General features: G+C 48.4%; 3 protein-coding genes across 3 annotated transcripts; 2 read left to right on the top strand and 1 right to left on the bottom strand.

The window, feature by feature from the left end:
- Nucleotides 1-358: 358 nt before the first annotated feature.
- On the top strand, nt 359-1,026 carry PtA15_1A188 (uncharacterized protein; the record flags this gene model as incomplete). Its single annotated transcript, XM_053165188.1, has 2 exons — nt 359-385; nt 601-1,026. 2 exons carry the CDS (start codon nt 359-361, stop codon nt 1,024-1,026), a joined length of 453 nt encoding a protein of 150 aa, XP_053016405.1.
- Nucleotides 1,027-9,928: 8,902 nt separating this feature from the next.
- PtA15_1A187 (uncharacterized protein) lies at nt 9,929-13,132 on the bottom strand (the record flags this gene model as incomplete). The annotated part of the gene is made up of 7 exons (XM_053165187.1): nt 9,929-10,386; nt 10,488-10,632; nt 10,727-11,237; nt 11,337-11,547; nt 11,641-11,724; nt 11,794-13,035; nt 13,114-13,132. 7 exons carry the CDS (start codon nt 13,130-13,132, stop codon nt 9,929-9,931), a joined length of 2,670 nt encoding a protein of 889 aa, XP_053016404.1.
- Nucleotides 13,133-13,734: 602 nt separating this feature from the next.
- On the top strand, nt 13,735-14,856 carry PtA15_1A186 (uncharacterized protein; the record flags this gene model as incomplete). Its single annotated transcript, XM_053165186.1, has 1 exon — nt 13,735-14,856. The coding sequence occupies one exon, from the start codon at nt 13,735-13,737 to the stop codon at nt 14,854-14,856; it is 1,122 nt and encodes a 373-aa protein (XP_053016403.1).
- Between the last annotated feature and the right edge of the window lie 6,355 nt (nt 14,857-21,211).

Raw genomic sequence — 21,211 nt, 5'->3', positions numbered from 1 at the left:
TGCAAGTCAACCCGTTCCTCTCAAAGTCCTCAAAAATGGTATGTACAATCTTTTGAGAATTATATCTCCCCGTGAAAGCCCATCTGATGTGCTTTTCTTTCTACCATATTTGCTCGCTTTGCTTTCTTTCAGTCTTTCTTCGGTGTCCGAGCTTGGCCCACTCCCGTGTTCAGGCCAATGAGTCACTTCATGATTGGTGGGGCCATTACTTTTTACCTGGTTAACAAGATGCAAAACGCCATGCTCAAATGTTGGTCCTCTTGCCCCCTGTTGATCATTTATTCTTTCGCACCAGCGGAGCTCTCTAACCCATTGTATTAACATACATTACGCAACGTTGTACATACAGCTCACGATTATGCCAAGAATCCTAGGAACCCGCATGGTCAGTTATTCTTTCGATTCAGATTGAAATCTCCCTCGCCGTGCAGTGCTGCCCCACCCAACTGTTTTTTTCATATGTAAATTATTATTGGGGCATATGTATAGCAGTACGGCCCAGACTCATTAGATCCCAGCACGCCAGGGAACTGGCAGTCGTCCTTGGTCCTATTACCCCTGCACCGCTCTGCCACCTTTGTCTGATGGTCGCCCGGCGAGGCCCAGTTTGCCGTCGGCTCAGGCGCACGGAAAATCGCGGCGTGCCAGCACGACCACGAGTCGAACTGGTGGGTGGCCAAGCATCTCAAGAAGCTGCTCCGCCCCACCGTCCCCAGTCCTCCCCAACTCGGTCTTGCCTGCCGTCGGCTCGGCCAAGGCCACCTGTTGAGTCTCATCACGTACATCGAAAGCGTCAACTCCAAGCCCGCGCCCACCGTCTGGGGCGAGCGGATCCCATTCAACACAATCTGTGTAGACTTCGCCGCGACCGGTGGATGGGTGCACAACATCTGCATCTTGCACAGTGAGGAACCTCCCGCCTTCGTCACCCACGACTCCGCCGTCACGCTGGTCCACCCCAGCGGACCCGACGCAGCTCCCCATGTGATCCATGTCACCAAGCTCGCCTGCAATCCATGTCATTAAACCTCCAGTCTGCCCTTCGTCTCGCTCAGCTTCTGCTCCGAGACCAAGCTCGTTGCTGCAGGCCACAAATGTCAACCAATCCTCTTCCAGGGCAACCTTCCGGCCGGCAGGCAGCTCGTCAAGACCCTCGATGAGGGAAAGAGGGCCTCCGCGTCCGCACAGAACAATTCCTAAACTTAGTGAGGAGGAAGGCATGACAAAGGCCTATGTCATGGTGTTTTCCATGCCACTAAACCTTGTATGTTTTGAACTTTTTTCAATTCCAGCCAATTGAGGTCCATATGCTTTCCAGTCACTTTTTCATGGTCTGTAGAGATTGGTACCTCAGTGAAAAATCAATACTGCCCATACCCTGCCTTCTCCCTCCAAAAAGTAGATCATTTGCAAATAACAAACATCATGATCATGTTTTGGCTTCCAAATCTTCCAACGGCCATCATTCTGTTGAATTAGTCAATTCCAAAAATCACTTATATCTACTCCAATTTGTCTTTTTTTCTATAAATCTGTAGTAAATTGCAATGAATCTGTGTTGGGTCATTTGATTGAGTTTTAAAAATTGATCCCCAAGCATTTTAGGTTCTTGTTAGCTTGAACAAAGATGCTCATGGTTGATAGTTATCAAAAGTAAGCTGCAGAGTTGATTCAAGGATTTGGTTTAGTTGTTGGTGAGCCTTCTTGATAACAGTTTAAATTGAAATCTATATGAAGCCAACAGGCTTCCAGAGACGCTTTAATGGTGATATTGGAGGAAATAAATCCCACAACACTTTCAAGACCAATTTGAGCTTTGAAAAATAATGGAATCTTAGAGCAATTTCCAATTCATTTCATGGAAGGTTGAAGAAATGTGTAGTAGCTTTAGTCATAGGATGGGATTTTTACTACATTTCAATGCTCCAAGAGAGACAAGCAAGTGCATTAGACCTTGTGTTTGCAGCGGCGAAGCTGCCTTGGCCTCTAGTTGTAGAGGAGATGTCAAAGGGTCAGAGAGCTGTGGCTCAGATATTTGGAGGTGCTGGGGGCAGAGCTATTAAAAAGTTAAAAAACCTTACAGCCATTTGGTACTTTCTGCTTCCCTATGAAATTGGGAATAATATGCAAGTCCCTCCCTGCAGGAGGGGCCGCTTTGCGGCCAGCCACAGCAAGCCTCCCACCAGGGGGACTTGTGTTAAGTTAGAGGGTCTCAGATTTGAAAGGAAGTGGAGGACTTCCCGCCGATCTGGAAACCCAGATTTTCCCAGATTTTTCAGGGAAATCCAGGCAGATCTAGGATTTGAGACAATTGAGCCCATATTTCCCGGAAAAATCTGGACACTGGAGGACTTCCTGTGTAATCTGGGACCCCCATAGATGTTGGTTTAGACCCAACAAGTAAGCTTCTTTGGAGTGATCTCTTGTGTGTCAACTGGTTGCAGTAGCACAGCCTTTCCTTCTTGCAGTGATGTCATATCAGGAATCAGGTCTAGCTTTCCTTTTGCATTTCTCTAGAATCCCACTTTCCCATCCAGAAGCTTAAGTCCAATCAACATTGCTCACATGTAACCAAACTAGTCATATGGTATAACAGACCAGAAAATTTCCCCAATACTTGTTCTAGTGAATGATCACCAAGTGCAGTGAGATGATTGGAAACCCTTTCAATCACTTCAAGCTCAGGGATTGAACGGACTGCTCAAAACCAGTCAAGGTGGGGCTGTTTTCAGATAACTTCGGGACCAAGCCCAAGGCAAAGGAGACACACCGGTGTGGTGATCAATTCTGGAATTCGTGTCAAATTTTCCACGGAGCAATCAGCGCGGCGCACAGGCAGTGCAGAAGTGGTGCAGAAACGGTGCAGAAACGGTGCAGAAACGGTGCGGAACGGAGCGGAGCGGAGTGCACAACTGAAGGCGGCGGCGCGCGGAGCTCGACGGCGGAACTGGACTCAGACAAGGCAGGCCAGCGCGGACTATATAGCGGAGGTGGTGATTGAGGGAAGCCGTGGCAGCCAGAAGGGCGGCGTGTGGGATCCTGACATCATAGGCTAGACAGGGGCGTGGAAGCTAGAGAGAGGAGTTTGACAGTGGTCAAAGGCGAGCGGCGGAGGCGACAGGAGTTGGCGTGAGAGCGGAGCTTGGCGGATGACGTGCGTGTGTATAGCGCTTGGCGGTGTAAGACTCAAAAGGTGTCGTGAGACCCTTTTGCTGAATGGCGAAAGGTATGGGTGAGGTGCAAGCTCTGCCTTTCTGTATATCAGAAAACAAGACCACCAAGGTAAGCTTGGCAATTTATTTTGTGATAGGATATGTTTGAAGATGAGATATATAAGAGGATTGTTGTTGATGTCTGAGGTTGATGGTATGCAAACAGGATCATATATATTCATACAAGGATTTTCCAAGATCAAAGATATGCAAATGGGAAACAAACATATGCAAGGGAAAAATAGGAGGTGAGGACTGATAAAAGGAAGGAAGATAAGTAATTCATGTGCCGTATGCATTATGCCCAGTATGGTAGCCAAGAGTTGAGTCTGTGTGTGAACCCACTCGGACTGGTGCGTGAAAGGGGTGATTTGCGTATCTTCTGATCCGGTAGAGATATGAGAGTGGTTTCAGTGGGTGACTAGGGGTTATTTTTGGTCCTAGATTCCATTTCTGATGTCCATTTGGCTGTATCTTGAGGCGTTTTGTGAGTACCCATAAAAGTTTGAATTTTTCTCCTACAAACACAGGAATAATGACCACAGCGGATGACAAGTGTGCGTGTGTGAACAGAGTTAGCGGATGGCGTGCGTGGGAGGCGGGCGGAGGATATCTTTTATTTCTCTTCCCTTTTCTCTATAAAACCACAGTGGGGGAGGGAGGAATCATGATACTCCCCACAGACTCTCTTTTTACGGGTTTTACTTTACTTTGCGGATTGTTGTGCTTCTTTTACTTTGCGTATGTTGCGGAGCGGAGTTTTTACGTTGCGGACTTGATTTATGTTACGATTGTGCTTTGCGGAGCTTTGTGTTTGCTTTACGGCTGTTTCTTGCGGTTTTTTTGCAGAGTTTTGTGGCAGAGTTATCTTCTTTATGCGGCAGAGCTTTATTTTACTGTTTACTTTTGCGGAGCTAGATTATTTTACGTTGAGGAATGTTGTGTTGGAAATCCTTGAGTTTGAATTGCTCCTCCTCGCCCGCCTCTTGACTACTCCATACTCCATATGTGGAGTTTGTCCACCGCACACTACTACAAGGAACTCTTGCTGGTGCTAAGCCGGAAGCAGTTGGGGGAGGGGAATGAGAAAAAAGGAAACCTAAGAAGCGTTTGCCCTCCGGGGTTATTGGCCGTAAAAGAGCGCTGAGATTCGTGTAGCGTTGGGGGGGGATTGATTTTACGACGGCTGGAGATGCGCGTCGGCGGGTTTGTTTTGAGAATGGAGCCGGGGATACTGCCGGCGGGATGTGATCTAAACCAGAGAAGTGGAGGAGATCGGTGTTGCGGGGAAAATAAACCTTGAAGACGTGTGATACTCGCAATACGGGCGAAAAGCGCCAATGCTTATAACTAACTTTGAACTTTGATGGAAGACTGAATTTTATGGTTCAGAGTGGGTCCATGCCGCTCCAAAGCCTGAGTTTGAACTGAACTCAAACCTTGGAGTTGGTGACATGTAGCAGACATCTCATCACAACCTAGCGCGCACGCGCGCGCTACAACAAACAAAACCGCAGACACAAGACAAAACAAAATGAAACAAGACAAAAACCAACCCTCCTCATCCAAAACCTAATCAAGGCGCGCATATAAGAAAAGAAATTAACAAACATGATGAAAGAAAAATAGAACTAGGAGAACAGAAACAAAAGGAAAGAAAGAAAGGAAGAGAAACCTGAGACGCCTTGAGGATGCGCGCCACGCCGCGTCATTGAAACTTGAGAAAGCCTTGAGGGATAAAACTTGAGGTCTTGATGCCTTGAATCTTGACGTCCTCCGGCGCGCGCCATGCGCGGCAAAAAAGCTTGATCTTACGCGTGCACCAGATTGTCCACCACAACGTGCTTTACTTTATTTATCCCACTCAGAGCCCTACAACGCGGCGGAGCTGTGGAGCGGAGTTTCTCCAGATCACCTGACTTTACCTGGGAATCATCTTGGAGCGGCGGGGTCCTGACATTTCTATGTAGTGACCACTTTTGTCCATCATACCGGTGAAGCCACGGCTGTCAACAGGAGGGTCCAGACAGGGACGGTACATACAGCAAAAGCAAAAAAGCTTGCGGTATGGCAGGCCCAATTTTGGAATCTCAGCCACTGCCATTCAAGCCTGTATAGTTCCTGTATGTCAAGCTGCATACAGGAATATAATTTGAAGAAAAATGCTATTTCCTTCATTATTGACATTGGGGTATTGAGGGTTGCACTGTGAAGATATTGATCTGTATTGCTAAACAAAGAACCAGACTGAAAGAAAGGAATTAGACAATGAGACAGAGGAAAGGAAGACAGGAGGAAGATAGAGAAAGGATTTACCACCACACAGAACAGGAAATACAGAGACAACCAGAGGACAAGGGACGTGATGAGAGACACCGCCCAAAAAAAGAAGGCAATGAGTGCACATTGCCATGCTGAAATATATATATAACAACAGCTGTAAACAGAGCAAATAATGCTGAAACTTTTGTTGTATATGTTTCTTATATGTTCTCAACTTTGAACCTAAAAAGATCATATATGCTTCTTCCTACCTTCTACCTTGAAAAAACCCAAAGGTGTGCAGTTTATAATAAGATGTGTAATTATTTGTGGCTTTACATAAAAACTCACTAGAATTAGGATTCTGGCTCCCAGGAGGTTGCTAACACTGCCTTGGCGCATCTAAAATTTTGAATGTGGGTCTTGCAGCTTCTTGTGAGTCGGAACTCTACTTCCCCCTGTGGAAGGGAAGTTGGAATAGAGTTCTAAATCTCCTTTTCTCTTTTATTTTTCTTTTGGGTCATGCTAAGTGCACACCAAATTTTTACTACATGCATGCCAAAAAGGCAGACACAGGTGTGTATTCAATTGTTTTTTGGCGTGCAGGGAGAAGTACACCAAGAAACCCCAGCCAATTGACCCTGGCAAGCTGTTCAAATTCCAGCTTGATGGGAGAAATAAATATCTCTAGGCAAAATGGATTTGTACCAGCTCGCCAGGAAGAATACATACCTCCTGGAGAGCTGAATTTGTAAACCAGATTGCTAAGGGTATTCTTCTGGGCAAGCTGGTCAAAGCCCAGCTCGCCAAGAGGGATGTATTCTTCTCGGCGAGCTGGTACAAATCCATCTCACCAAGAGTTTTGTATTCCTCGCGGCGAGCTGTTCAAAGTCCATCTCTTTGAGAGGTGTGTATTCCTCTCGGCGAGCTGGTCAAAGTAAATCTCGCCGAGAGGTATGTATTCCTCTCGTAGAGCTGGACTTTGGGGAATTGGTGTCCCCAGTCCTGTACGCCAATTATGCAGGCGTACGGGACCAAGGACCGGGTATCTGGGTGTATGTGTCCCTGCCCGCCAAAAAATAATGGTGTACATAACTGTCTACGCTTTTTGGCGTGCGCGTAGTCAAAAATTGGATGTGAATGCAATGTCTGATGAAAAGATGGTTTTACTTCCAACCAATGGGTGTACAACCTAATTTGATGGGTGTACAACCTCCATTTGATGGGTGTACAACCTCCATTTGATGGAGGTCCAAATGAAGGTCATACCTCCTTTTGAATCAAAACGGAGTTTGTACTTTGTCAGGGAGGCCAAATCAAGGCCAGGTGAATTTGGACGATTGTCCAAAGTTGCTTTTAGGGTAGATGTGCACCTAGGCTGGAACTCGCGGGGTACCCGGCCGTTTTAGGGCTGTCCTGTGACCCAAACCCACCGGGAAGGGACAGGATATACCCGTTAAGCCCTGGTACATGTTGCAGGGTTGCAGCGCGCCCGGAAGTGTAGCCAAGGCGTCTGGCGACCCATACCCTCCTGGATGGGACAGGCTAATACCTACTGGGATTGGGTAGGGGTTGCAGCGCTGAAACCTCCACCCAAATGATTTTGAACTTCCACCATCTTTAATGTGACTGACGATTTTCCAAAGTCACCTGGCCTGTTTCAACCATTTTTTACACAAAATTATTTATTCAATTTGAAAGAGAAAATGAACTTATCATAGAAAAACAACAACTAAGCAGTGAAACTGATTTGAGAAAACATATGATTAACAATTTTATGTTCAATACAAGGAAAATTGAAGACTATTACACAGATATATATGAACTGTGTTCTCAAATCTTTTATTGTACCTCCATTTGGCTAAAATACAAGGCTGAAACAAAAAAAAGCGGTCTTTTAGCGCAGCGCAGCGGGGAACCGCTGCGCGGTCAGCCCAAAAAGAGGTAGCGCAGCGCCAGTCCCGCTGCGCTACCGCTGAAAATAGCGGGGGCCCGCTTTTTCCCCAACGCAAAAAGCGGTAGCGCAGCGGGCGGGGCCGCTCCTTTCAGCGCCGCGCAGCGGCCACCAAAACAGCTGCGCTCTGCGCTGCGCTGCGCTTTTTTGACTGGCAGCGGGGCAGCGCTACGCGGCCAGCTCAAAAAGCGGTAGCGCAGCGATGGTTCCGCTGCGCTACCGCTGAAAGTAGCGGGTCCCCGCTTCTTGCCAGACCCAAAAAGCGGTAGCGCAGCGGGCGGGGCCGCTACTTTCAGCGCAGCGCAGCGGCCACCAAAACCGCTGCGCTTCACGCTGCGCTGCGCTTTTTGAAGCGCAGCGCTTTCACCCTTGTAAAATACAACAACTAAATGGAGATTTCAGAATGATAACCCCTGCAGATAGGTTCCTACATATGCGGCAATAATGCACTTTCAAAGGAATTTAAACCAATGACAGGGTACTCCAGGGCATGAGTTTTAAACCACACCAAAAAATATTTTCATTAAAATTATCAGTTGAAATTTCTTCTTGAATTTTTTATTACATGGGTTTAACTTCTGTGACAACTGAATTAAACTCCTGTAAGAGGGTTAAACTTCTGTAAAAAACTTCTGGAACAACAAGGTTGATATTCTGTAATACCTAGGTTGGCTGTGTGATATACCTTGGTATCAACAATTTATTGAACATGGCAATGTGTGCACATTGCCTTCCTTTTGGGGGTGGTGAGAAGGGTGAACAAGAACACTTAAACAGAAAAGATAAGATGTAAAAAGAAGAGAGATCAGCCAAGGGAAGTGATATGATGACCAAGGATGGTGTTTGATTCTCACCAAATTGGAGAAGGAGCCAATCTGAGATGAGGACAAGTTCCCAAGCGAGGTCGAGAGCGTATGAGGAGTCTTGAGCGATGTCAAGACAGGTCTTGAACAAGGTCAAGACAGAGGAGATTGTGTGGAGGTGAAATGTTGGCAGAAGAGACTTTCTTAAGGAAAGGGAGAGGAGTGAGGAAGAAGCAAGGGGAGGAGCAACGACTGAGGTGAATCAAAGGATGGATTCACGGATCCAACTGATGAGCGGATGAGCCAATTGACAGAAAGTATTTTCTGCTTAGTCAGATCTTTGTGAGCCTTTTGCAGAAGTGTCACTCAGTTATGGCGATTATTCAACATGCACCATTGGAATCCTGGTGCAATTTTACCCCCATCGGCCACTTTGCCAGGACTATCTGCCCCACCCAATAGTCGGCCCGACACGCAACTCAGGCTCAACCAGTTGCCCGGAGCAACCTTAACACAAGTCCCAGCCTCCGTGCGGGCGTGCAGCATTTGGCTGGTTGCAAAGCGACCCCAACCAGAGGGAGGGCCTTGCATACTAAAAAACTTTTCTTGCCTGAGCCAATTCCAAGGTTTGGCTGGGAGCAGCCTTATTTGCATCACCACACTCTCAACACTCAACATCATCTTTCTAGTTTTTAATACATCATAGTTCTACATGTTCTGGATTTTTCAGTATTTTTTTTAGTGCAAAATCTTGATTGTTTCTACTGGAAAGAAATTATTGAAGTTCATGATTTCAAACTTGGATTTGGCTTGCGCTCCATAGGGCAAGGACCATGCGCAGTCATACTACTTCTTGTTGTCAAGTTTCAAATGTGAAGGGGTGAGAGTCCAGCAATAAAAAAATACTGAAAAATGAAGAAGATGGTAAGCTGTCAGATAAACAAAAAAAGAAAAAATTCTGATGAGTGGCTTAGAAACCAGGAGAGAAAGAGTGGCCTCTATATCACGCTTGGCACACGCGAGCTTTGTGTTTTAGTTCATAAGCCTCTCTGGTGAGGCTGGGCTGCCGCCCAGACCCGCTCACCACGAGTGGCTTTAGTTAAGCTCGCGCCCGGAGGCGATGTGACATCCTGTAAAGTGGAGGACTTCCCGTCACAATCTGGGAGCAATCTGAGAGCCTCCCAGAGTCTCAAAGCCTAAATTTCCCTGCGAAATTTGGCTCAGATCTGGGTCTGGAAGGCGTTCCCAGATTGACGGGAAGTGCTCCAGTGGAGCTGTACAGGTGTGTGGCTGATATGCAGAAGGCAATCTTCAGCCTCCCGCACCCGCAAGCTTTTTCGCTTTTGCTGTACATATCCCACACGTGCCCAGCTTACTCGACTCCGGGACCTCACGCCTGACGGAGGCTTACTTCACGGCTTCGCCAAGGTCTCTTCAGCTTCTTCACAGGCTACAGCCAAGCAATGTCGCCCTCGAGAAACAATGTGTATTGTTGGCAGAAAAAAATGATTGGACAGCTGGTAAGCAATCTTTGCGCGTACAACGGCAGATGTATATACACAAGTCATATCTATATTCACTCGTTTTGTTGTTTTGTTTTCGATGTGCAGATGGATTAGATATATGAATGAAGAGAGATAGAGAAAGAAGTTGATCCGGTTTACTGCCGTATAGAAAAGAAAAGAAGGAAGAAAAGCTCATAGGAAGGACAAGTCGATTACGTCGTCATCTTCAAGATCGTGATCAGCGACAGTAGAAGAGAAGGGAAGGTCCTGCCCGTCGAAGTGGATCTTGAATTTCTTGGGGTCCGGGGGCTGAGACTGGAGGGGATGATCGAGTTCGATGAGGGTGTTTTTGACGATGGAGCGGATGGTAGTGGTGGGCTTGACGCTGAGCTCGACCCTGCTCTTGTCCTTAGTCCGGACAGTCAGGTTGAGCAGGCCTGCCGCTGCCGGCTCCGGCGAGGCCATCTCCACATCTTGCGTCTCACCGCTCACTCCAGCCGCCTCGATCGAACCTTGTTCATCCTGGCTGACCAGCGGCAGGTTCTTCAACTCCTCACGTAGGAGCTCCTCTTCGTTTGGTTGACTGGGTATATGAGCACGTTGTCGTCGTAAAGAGGTCACATATTCCCACGCGCTGCTCTCGTACACTTCTACAAAACCATTCCCCACACGAGATTTGTTTATAACCGTCAGTAAGAATATCGTCAGAAATGGCGTCTGCTGCGACCAGAAAACGAAATCGATCACTGACTTAGAGCCGTATTTCCGTATATCCTGACCGATTCGGGGGTCACGAAGGGTGAGAGTTTGATGTGGTCATAAGAGACGACCAATTGGTGGGCGGGCAGGCCGGTGAGCTCGTGGAACCTCTGATAGATGACGTCGAACTTTTCTCCCTGCGTGCGTGTGATCGACCGAGAGAGGCATGAGGGATGGGGATAGGCTGCAGAATTAGAATCACACAAAAGGAGAAAAAGCGCGATCACATACCGATTGCATGTTGAAAGTGGTCGGCCGTTCGAAATGGTCCTTGGCCTGTTGAGTTGCGTTGGCAGCGACCCGGGGGTCCATCACCATATTGATAGTCAGGGTGATCATAGCACCAAGGCTACGATTAGCGGGCTGATTCGAGCCTTGGGGGCGGTTCTGGTTACGCGCAACGACGGTAGTGTAAGTAGCGGGGACCATCGGATCGTCCAATCCGTTCAAGGTTTGGATCAACCGGGCCTCTTCGAGCTTTCGGGCGGCCTCTAAGGTCTGCTTCTGGAGCGATGAGACGTGGTCTTGATGGGTGAGAGTCTTGTACAGCGATTTCATCGCCTTTCGCATCGCCTCTTCGTCCTGCTGCGGCGGCGGTGTGGGCGATCTCGATTTCGCGGGCTCCGGCACACTCGTGTCTGCCTGCTTCCCCCCTTTTCCTGGCTTCTGGCCAGACCGATGTTGCGCTTGTTTTCCGTTCCCGTTCGGATGGCCTGAGCCTTCAATTTCTTCATCCGATGAGCTATCATTACCAATTCGGAAAAAACATCTTCAATTAACAAATTCATCGCGAAGGTGTCTGACAACTTGAGTCGAGAGGAGTAGCCAAGAAAAAAAATACCTGTCGAGTGGAAGGATTTTGGGAGCTTTAGTCCAATCGGGGAGGGCACGCGAAGAATTATTCTTCTTAGCCTTTTTATCTTCTTCAGACATATCGTCGCTGTCAGGATCGACCTCGTCCGAGTTTTCGTCGCCACTGAGGTCGACGAGGTTGACGTTCTTTTGCGGTGGGTCGACGCTAGCCCGGGTCGGCGATTTCGATGTCGATGGATCTGAAACCAAAACAAGACCGGTTGTTATCCAAAAACGGGATTAGAGTCGATCGATATAACTATGAACTGTTTTGTTTTTGACTTCGAACTCACTGCTGGGTGCTGGAGAAGCCGTGTTCAAGCCGAGCGTTTTCGAGACGAAGTGGATCTGTTTACGGTTCGACAAGTTGAAAAAATCTGAAAGCGATTGTAATGTATGAGAATTGACATCTTCCGGAATAGGAGTGTTCGCAGGGCCAAGCTTACCATCCTCCGGATTCGGATCGTTCGCAGGTTGGGTAGAGACTCTTTTGATTGGGCGTTGAGGTCTCCGAGTCGGTTTAGGAGGGGGAGGCGCGGTGGAAGCAGGTTTCGCAGCCGTTTTGGGTTTGTCTTGGCTGGGAGGTCTAGAGGGGTGGCCCTGAGAAGCAGATGGCGAGGCTCCGATCTCCGGTTTGGGATGGAGGTGGGGGGAGTTGAGGGCAGTGGAGGGCAAGCGGGAAGACTGCCTGGAGCGTTTGGAGGGGGACTGGCTAGGGTGATGGTCGGGTGGCGAGGCGGGTCGGGAGGCCGGTCGGCTGGGCCCAGGGACGATGGAGGCCGGCCGGCGGGTGAGGGAGCGTCTGACGGGGATCGGACTGGCCGAGGACTCGGGTGAAAAGTTGGCCCGCTTGTGGGGCGGCGTCGCGGGTGCTGGCAGCGCTGGTGAGGGTGATGATGGCCGTGGGGCTGGTCGTTTGGCACGCCGTTGGGGGATCGGACTGGGCGAGGGCGAGAAGGGTGCGCGGGTCGTCTCGGCTTCCGGGGCATTATTGGTATTGACTTGTTGATCGATGTGCGTCTCCTTGGGACCTGCGTGGGTATTATCCTCCGGCCGAGTGTCCGTCCGATTGGTATCGACTATCCCGTTTGAAACTGATTGGCCGTGGGGGTCTGATTGATCGACACTTCCAGCTACGTGCCCCTGCACACCGTTTGCTTGCACATCTTTCTGGCCAGCGATTTCTGCTGGGTGCTGATTAGCGACTTGCGCATTGCTGGTCAGGTCCATCGCAGGGTTAAGCTCTGTTGGGTGGTGGCGCTCTTGCTGCAGATGACTATTTCCATGGTGAGAATTGGTGGCCATGCTCTGATGATTGTTGATTTCTGGGGCCTGGTTCGTGTTGCTGGTCTCTAGCTGGTTGGTGATTTCTGAGAGCGAGTTCGTTTCGTTTGTGGTGGCCGCCAGCAAGTGGGGATCTCCGCCCTGGGGGCCGCTCTCGCTCTGTTCCCAGTTTCGGCTGGTCTGGCAGTTCGAGTCCGGGTGATGTGTGGCTGGATCCATCTGTGCTGGGGGGCTGTTTGTGTGCTTGGGGATGGCCTTTTTCTGGGGTGGGGCGGCTCTCTGGGTCTTGCTTGTTTTCTTCTTTGCCGGCAGTTCTGCTAGCAGGGGTTCGCTGGGCTGGCAGTTTGGGCCATTCTTCTGGGCGAGTCTCGTTGATGTCCTCCGCTGGGTCGTTGTTGGTTGGCCTGCCAAAAAAAAGAAGGTTCCACTTTCAGCAGAGGGTGGGTGTTCTGAGCAGAGGGGATGCGATGGAGGTTCTTAACTGCTCTTTCCTTTGGCCATGGCGGTATTTCCAATCAGCAACCAACTTCTCCCCTCTTACACACAGTGGAAAAATATGTATCTTGCTCTGGGTTTCGGAAACTGGCAGTTTAGGCAAGAAGCGGACAGCCTTTTGTTCTTACATAAACACACAGCCCACACAATGGCCACTGGAATCTTGCTGCAGCTATCTCCAGAGGGCCAATCCGGCGCACCAATTCGGCCGGTGGCTGGCGTGTCGGCATTGGAGGGGGCTTGGCTGCGGCAGGGCAGCTTCCAAGCCCCCTGGACTGCGCGCAGATGGACCCCTGTCAACCTTCGACGTCGAAGAAACGATACAACATATCTCCACTCTCATCCGCACCTCGGCCCTCAACACAACACTGCCAACACTCATCGACACCATTCAGACACACCGATCGGAAGCCTCGTTTATTCCGGAAAAATAAAACCCCGGGCTTGCGCACCAACGATCAAGAGTCAAGTACATCGCTGACGACCACCAAGGAGACCCAGACTGCTATGTAAACGACTTGACGCCCATCAAACATCGATTGCCATTCAGCTTCACCGACTCAGAAAACCACTTGCAGCTGCACCACATACTCACTTCTTCAGCTCTCATGATCAACCAGAAACTTCGTCGTCTCAGGCCCTCGCTTACCAATCCATCCTCCAATCGAAACCCGCTCGCAGCATCCTATGCCTCTGCCTCTTCTTCGTCCTCCTCATCGACCTCCTTCGAGTTCCCCAGTTCCCGCTCTCCCAGCCCCTTCGAGATCTTCCATCTTCCCCGCTCTGCCTCGACCAGCCAAATCAAGGAGCGCTATTACGAGCTCGTCAAGGTTTACCACCCCGACGTAGCTACCTCAAAGAGTAACAATCCTCCGTCGAGCGCTCTGCGGGAAGATGAAATCACGAGGAGGTTCAAGTTGATCAGGGATGCCTACGAACTGCTGAGCTCGCCCAGCAGGAGACAAAGGTACATCCGCTTCCAAGAAGGATGGAACGACAGTCGAGCTCAAACACCCAATCGGAGCTGGCGGAACAATAGCACATCGACCACTTGGACCAATCAGGCTGCCTATGCCGACTCACACTTCAACCTCTCATCGGTCTGGAGACAGTTCATCAACAGACACCAGTCCGCTCGAGCCGGCTTCTACTCGAGTGTCCACGACGACGGTTCGAATCACCATTGGTTCAACAACCAACAGGGCCAATCGCACACTTTCAAGCAGCAGTGGGAACGCGACGGCCTGTTCACCAAGAACGGCATCTTTATCAGCGCCGTCGGATGCGTCAGTCTATGCTTATACCTCGTCCAACTCTGGAGGGTGCTTCCCCTGGTCGGATCGGACGACCGGGCCGAACTTCCGTCGGAGAAGGAGAAGACCAAGTTCCGCAAATTCATCGAGCCCACCGGCGACGACCGATTAGACCAGGAAGCCTGGTCCAAGCTACGCGCGATCCAATTCACGACCGTCGGCACCAACGGACGAGTCGACTTGGGCGCCTCCCCCGCCCCCCTCCGAGTCTCCTCCCTCATCATCCCCAGCCATGACCCCTCTCCTCACCAGCTTCAACCTACCCATCGCTTCTACTCGAGCTCCTTCCAGGATCGCATCCAGAAACAGAACCTCAAGGCCGTCTCTGACCTCAAATCCGCCCGCGCTGCAGCCGTCAAACCCAGCGTCTTCTCCAGCAGGATCTCACAGTCTTCTCATTCAACTACTACCCCCTGACAGAAAAAAAAATCCAACACCCCTCCTGCTCTGATTCCCTGCTGCCAGACACACCAAATAGAGCATCTTTATGTTATGTACCCATTCATCATCAAAAGCATTTTCCTACTCTTCGGCTATCCATCCATAAATAAAATCACAGATTGACTCACTAAAGGAATCAGAAGAAAGAAAGAAGGAAGAACAAGGATTGTATGTATTGATTAGAGAATTCTTCAGATAACTTCCAGTGAAATAAAATAAAGACTGTGTGCATGGTTGTATTATGTACTGTAAAAATAGAACTGTCGCATGATTTGGCTTGTCTATCAATCATCAATCGGACTACAACATCCTGTCGATACACACAGTCCATTACATACACACCAGAAATCTCCCTATGCCTCAGGGTCTGGGGCCCGCCAGAGTGCGTCCCAAAATTTTCATGGGTGTGTGCCACTGTGGGCAAGGTGCCCTGGCTACCAGACCTAGGGCAGGTAGGCCAAACACATGAGATTAAAGGGACAGATCTCAATCAGACTAGACAATAGAGTGGTTTGGTCAATGAAGGGAATAAGTAGTTTGGGATAAAGGATAGTTTGAGGGTAGTAAAAGGAACCCTCAGTCTCCTAAGTTTCAGGAGGGGTTCATGCATGGTGTTCAAAGTTGCATATGTCACTGTTTTACATAAAATCATAAAGCTAATTTTGGCTGGGAGATGCCAGTGCGCATAACATTTAAAGTGTCACCTCCCAGCCAAAATTGCAGTTTATGATTTTATTATGGTGTTCAAAATTGCACATTCAATTGTTAAAATAAGAGTATAAAGCAAATTTTGGCTGGGAAAATGTCAATGTACATAAAATTATGATGACATCTCCCAGCCAAACTCACAGTTTTTTCAATTTTGAACACCATAATGATACACCAACTTCTCCGCCCCCCCTCCTGTCAGCGGCGGCGATACCAAGACTACTGTCTTCTAGCTACACCGGCTGCAAAGATCATTTATGAGGATAGTTAGGTAGAAAAGGGTACGGTGATTGGTAGATACTAATCACCGGTGGAAGCTTTAGAAAATAATTTATATATATTTTTATTATGGAGGGGCTTGACTTAGTAAAAAGTCAAGGGTATTTAAGTGCCCTCTGTTTAGAATTTCAGGGCCTGCAGGGCAGGGGTGTTTTGGATTGCCTGAAGCAGCGGGGGCCTGAGTTACAGGTGTGGTTCGCTGGGATAACCCCGCCTGGAATCTGGGAAGATTCCGAAAGATAATTAAGGAAAGGGGAACTCACTTGTAATACCCAAGTACTCTTCCTTAGAGTAACAAAAAGAAACACGTTGAAAGGGCGCGCACTGGGAAATGTCGTGAAGGTTAGAACTTCAATCTGATACTGGCTTCTGAAACGGTATAGGTTTTTCAAGGTAAGAGTCAAGGAACAGATAGTACGGTGTCAGGAGTCGGGGTGGATGAAGATGCTGGCCTATTTCTTAGCAGAAAGAGTTTGTGCTTTTTATGTCTAAGTCTCTAGGACTAGTCCGTGACTTTTATGGGAGCTCATCTTCCTGTCATACCTTCATTCACAAAGATGAGCTCTTCTCTGACGGGGGCTCATTGTCTTGACATAAATTACTAAGATGAGCGCTTCCTACTAGGATGAGCACTTGTGATTCAGTGATTCTAGTTGCAATATCTCGAACAAGTTTGCTATAGCACTTAGCGGTCCTTAGTTGCAGGCTTTCAAGCAACAGTATAGCTGTAGATTGCGGTCTTAGTCCCATTATGGTTGTGTGAGCTTGAGTCTCTTATGTGACTACAGGACACCAGAAAAATTGGGGGAATATTTTCACAGTTTGATTACATAATTACACATGTACAAGTGGTTGGCGCACCTGGTAGCGCTTCTAAGTCACAACTGAGCATGCACGCCATAAATCTTCTCATTGAGTCGCGGGACCCAATTGTAATTCATTGAGTCGCGGGACCCAATTGTAATTCATTGAGTCGCGGGACTCAATTAATAGTTTACACACTTGGCAGATTAAACCTAATTCATTGAGTCGCAGGACTCAATTGGAGGAACTTAGAGCTTGCAGATCAACATCGTGCTCAAATAATTTGAGATGTAGAAAAGGTGGAATTTTAGGTCAGCTGCGCTGACTCCAAGGCTGACAGGTTGTAACTTGTGATCATAGTTGCAGACCTTTAACTTTGTGGCTTATGTACTCTTTCAATTTGTATTTGCGCCTCCTTATTACTATGTTCAAGGAGGTGCTTCCTTTCTTTTTAAGTAGTTTTCTTATTTATTCTTAGATTTTTTATACACGTAAATGAAACACTTTTTTATGTGTTTTTTATTTGTTCAGCTAGCTCTGATACAGTAGCTAGCTGACACCTCCCCCCTTTCTTTTTTATAGGATAATTGGTAAACCACAACTATTTTGTGTGGACAGCCTTCCTGCTTGCTATTTCTCTTGTTATGGGGCTACAATAACCTTCATTTAAAAATTTTCCAGCTGGAGTTTTGTTCCAAAAATGCTCCACTTTTGCATTTGCCAAGTTTGATGAAGGGGTAAAGTTTTAGTGCCCCCCCCCTGCCCTGGGGCTTTCAATCTCTGAAAACCCATGGGCTGGGAGGGTCAACGCAATTGCATCAGATTTTCTGATGTTGGGAGCTATTCTTCATGTTTCTTCAATATACTTGTACTGCAAGAAGATATGAACGCAGCTTTACTTCACGCACAGAGGAAAGATTTTTGCGCTGTGGAACTCCTAAAAGATCAGGAAAGAGCTGTGAGGGGAAATAGTCAACTACACTAGTAATAATGAAGAAGAAGCTACAGGTGCTGGTGAGGCTTCCCTCTTGACCAATGCTGATGAAGAGAGTGTTACACTAAGAAAAAGAAAAAGGTGTGGCTTATGATATCTTTGACTCAGATGACTTTAACACTAATGGGTTTGAGGTATGTATCAATCCTACTAGGTGAGAGATGAGGGGAATAAAAGGCAGAAGCCCTTGAGACATGTGAGATGGGTAAAGGTAAATAGATATATGCAGGGAGATATATTTCTAGGGTGATGAAATTGTATCTAAGTGGGGTGTAAAAGGGTTGCTACAGAGTGTATGTGGGGGAAGTTGCATACAGAGTGTAGTGGGTGAAAGTGCATTATGGGGATACAAAATCTAGAGGGATGTTTATATATGTGATAAGTACCATAGGGGGGTAATAAATGACGGGCAATATAGTAAAAATATCTGAAGATGAGCAGTAATGAAGAAGGTACAATGACCAAGGAGTGTATATGAAATGCAACTGTGTAGAAGATGAAGTAATGATGAGCAGGAGTAACAGGTATAAGGTTCAAGGAATGTACATAATGAAGATTAGCATTGATAATAGCTACCAGACCTATGAAGGAATGTACTGCTGATATCTTATCAAGGGAAGAATGTGTGATGAAGCTATGTAAAATATGCATTCCTATGTAGCTATGATACTAATGAATGAGGTATGTACTAATGCTAAGGATGTGTATGAAAAGAATACCTTCCAAGACTATTCATTCCAATGACTGCTGGATCCATTTGGAAATCCTATGTAGAATGAAGGGGTGACTAGGGGTAAAGTAGGGTGTAGAATCTGGATTCTGAATATAAGATAATAATGGAAGATCTTGAAAGGGTTTATCTGATATGAAAGTGGGAACAGGGTTACCACAGCGCAGGGAAATTTCTGTGGAATCAATGTCTCTTGATGTCAAGCCCCCCTCCATGCGCGCTGTAAGACTCAAAAGTGGTAATGAAACCCTTTTGCTGAATTTCAAAGGGTATGATGGAGTTGCAAGCTCTGCCCTTCTTTTATCAGTCAACAAGTCCCACCAAGCTCAGTTTGGCAAGTTTTAAGTGATAGGTCTGGTCTGTTCCAGATGGAATCTGTTTGACTGGCAACATGTAAGTGTTTTAATTACTTTGTTATGAGGTTTGAATTCCTTTATTATAAGGGTTTAATTTCTGTTATAACGGTTTTAGGATTTGAGTGTGGATGAGTGTTGGGTGACTTGTGAGTTCTGGGTGAGGAACTGGGGAGCAGGCCACTGGGGGTGGAGAGAGCTCCTTTTATAGACAAAAGTGGAGCCCCAGAGGGGCTTGTGGGTTAGGTTTTCAGCTAATCTAGACAAGCGGGTGAGGGATTTTAGCTGGTGGGAGTAGATACAATTGATGTCATTACCCCTCAGGGGTGCATGAATGGTGTCGGAATATACAGCAAAACATTCTAAGCATGCCAGGGGTGCATACATGATGTCAGAATATAAAACAAAACATTCTAAAACATGCATAAGGTGACAGTAGACTGCATGAGCTGTCATACAGGGGTAATTAGTGTATAAACAAAGTCTGAGGCTGCAGAAACAGTGTAAATGATGTCATACTATGTATATAAAGGAGTGTATTTAGCTAATATGTAATGAGTGTAGCCTGACAGGGAGATGTATGTTTGTTATATCCTTTGATGTGCATATGTGTACTACTGTGAAGCTTTGGTTGAGGCAGGTGACAGCTGGGTTACTGGGGCTGGCTGTGTGATAGGTGTCCATGAGTTGTAACTTCCACACTAGAGGGGGCCCAGGGGTGCTTCCAGTGGTGACTAGGGGTGAGATTGGCTGCAGAATCCATTTCTGGGGTCCATTTGGTGGTATCTTGATGTAAGAGCCCAAGATAGAGGGCTCTTCACTGGCTGGGAAAAACGGGACAGACGGACGGGGCAGTGGTACGGGAAAAGGCTCTGCCTTGGAGGGAGTTCTAGAACCACAGTTGCTTGAATTTCTAGCTCAGAGGGAGTGGTCAGTACATCCCTACTCTATACAATTGATGATAATGTGAAGGACAACGAGAGAAGAAGGAGAGTGCTCACCTAGCTCAGAGGGAGTGGTCAGTACATCCCTACTGAGCTAGGAGGGCGCGGCCGGTCGAGGTCTAAGAATCCTGCTGCAGGTGGATCCGTGATTTCTCTGTGACTGTTCTTGTGAGCTCGCGGGAGGCGGGCTCACATTCTCCCCCCCTATAAAAGATGGCGAGGGGGGGTCGCTAGTCGGCGCCGGATCATCGAGCTCGGATGCCTGAGGTAGGGCGGTAGCGTCCGGCGGGTTAGAGGAGGTGACGAGAGGTTTGACTTTCGAGATGTGAAAGACGGGGTGGCGACGGTCCCCAGGCGGAAGCAGTAGTTCAACGTTTTGTCCGTGATTGGTCGACTTGACAACACGGTAGGGACCCTCGTAGCGCTCCTTCAGTTTGTCAGTGCCGCCTTGGTGACGGCCTCGCCAATCCGCCGAGTCGAGGAAGGCCAGTGTGCCAGGTTGCAGTGGGGGTCGATCCTTCTGGCTGCGGTTATGATGAACCGCCTGTTTGACACGACTCGTCCAGAGGGCGTCCCGAGCGTCGGCCCAGCTCCCCTCTCGCAACCGAAGCCACGCGTCAAGAGAGGAAGGGCACCCAGCTGAAACGCTTGACGCGGTAGAGGGGAAAAGTCGGCCGGGGCGTCCAAAGACCAGTTCGAAAGGGCTTTTCCCAGTCGCTGCGTTTGTTGCCGAGTTGATTGCATACTCCACCGAGGGGATGGCCTCCAACCAGCGTCCTTGACGCTTGGAGGTCGTCGTCCGCAGAATCTGGCCGACCGTCTTGTTGGTGCGTTCGCTACGGCCATCAGCTTGCGGGTGGAAGGCGGACGTCATGTGGAATTTAATGTTCAGTTTCTCCATCAGCGACTTCCAGAACTTGGAGGTCCACGCTTTATCGCGATCGCTGAGGATAGTCCGGGGGGCACCAAAGGTCGCGATCCAGCCGGAAAAGAACCTGGAAGCTGTTTTCTCCGCCGAATCTGTCTGGAGAGCCGGTATGATCCGAGTGAATCCGGATAGGCGACAAGTACACGTCAGTATCATGTCGTGGTTGCCTGATTGTTTGAGGGGGCCAACGAAGTCGATGGCCAAGTCGGAGAGGGGGAGACGGGGAACAGCCGGTGTAAGCATTTTCCCAGTCGGGGCCGTGGTCGGAGCTTTAGTCCGCTGACAGACTTCGCAGGCGGCAGTGAACTCCGCGACATCTGTGGCCATCCGTGGCCAAAAAAAATCAAGGCGGAGTTCGTCCAGGGTTTTCTGGTGGCCCAAATGTCCGAGGCGGTCGTGAGCTTCTCTGATAAGGGATTTGCGGATAGTACCCACCGATGGGATGAGAAGGCGACCGTCTATGAAGAGAAGCCCCTCCACCTCCACACAGTCGTCTCGTAGCGGGAGCACCTCCCGCGCCGAGATGCAGAACTGGTCGGTCGTGTATCCGATCATGATCTGGCGACGAAGTTCTTCAGAAAGGGTTGAGCC

This window comes from Puccinia triticina, chromosome 1A (genome assembly GCF_026914185.1).
Source record: "Puccinia triticina chromosome 1A, complete sequence".
NCBI classification, from domain to species: domain Eukaryota; kingdom Fungi; phylum Basidiomycota; class Pucciniomycetes; order Pucciniales; family Pucciniaceae; genus Puccinia; species Puccinia triticina.
This window is presented reverse-complemented; position numbering and strand designations above follow the sequence as displayed.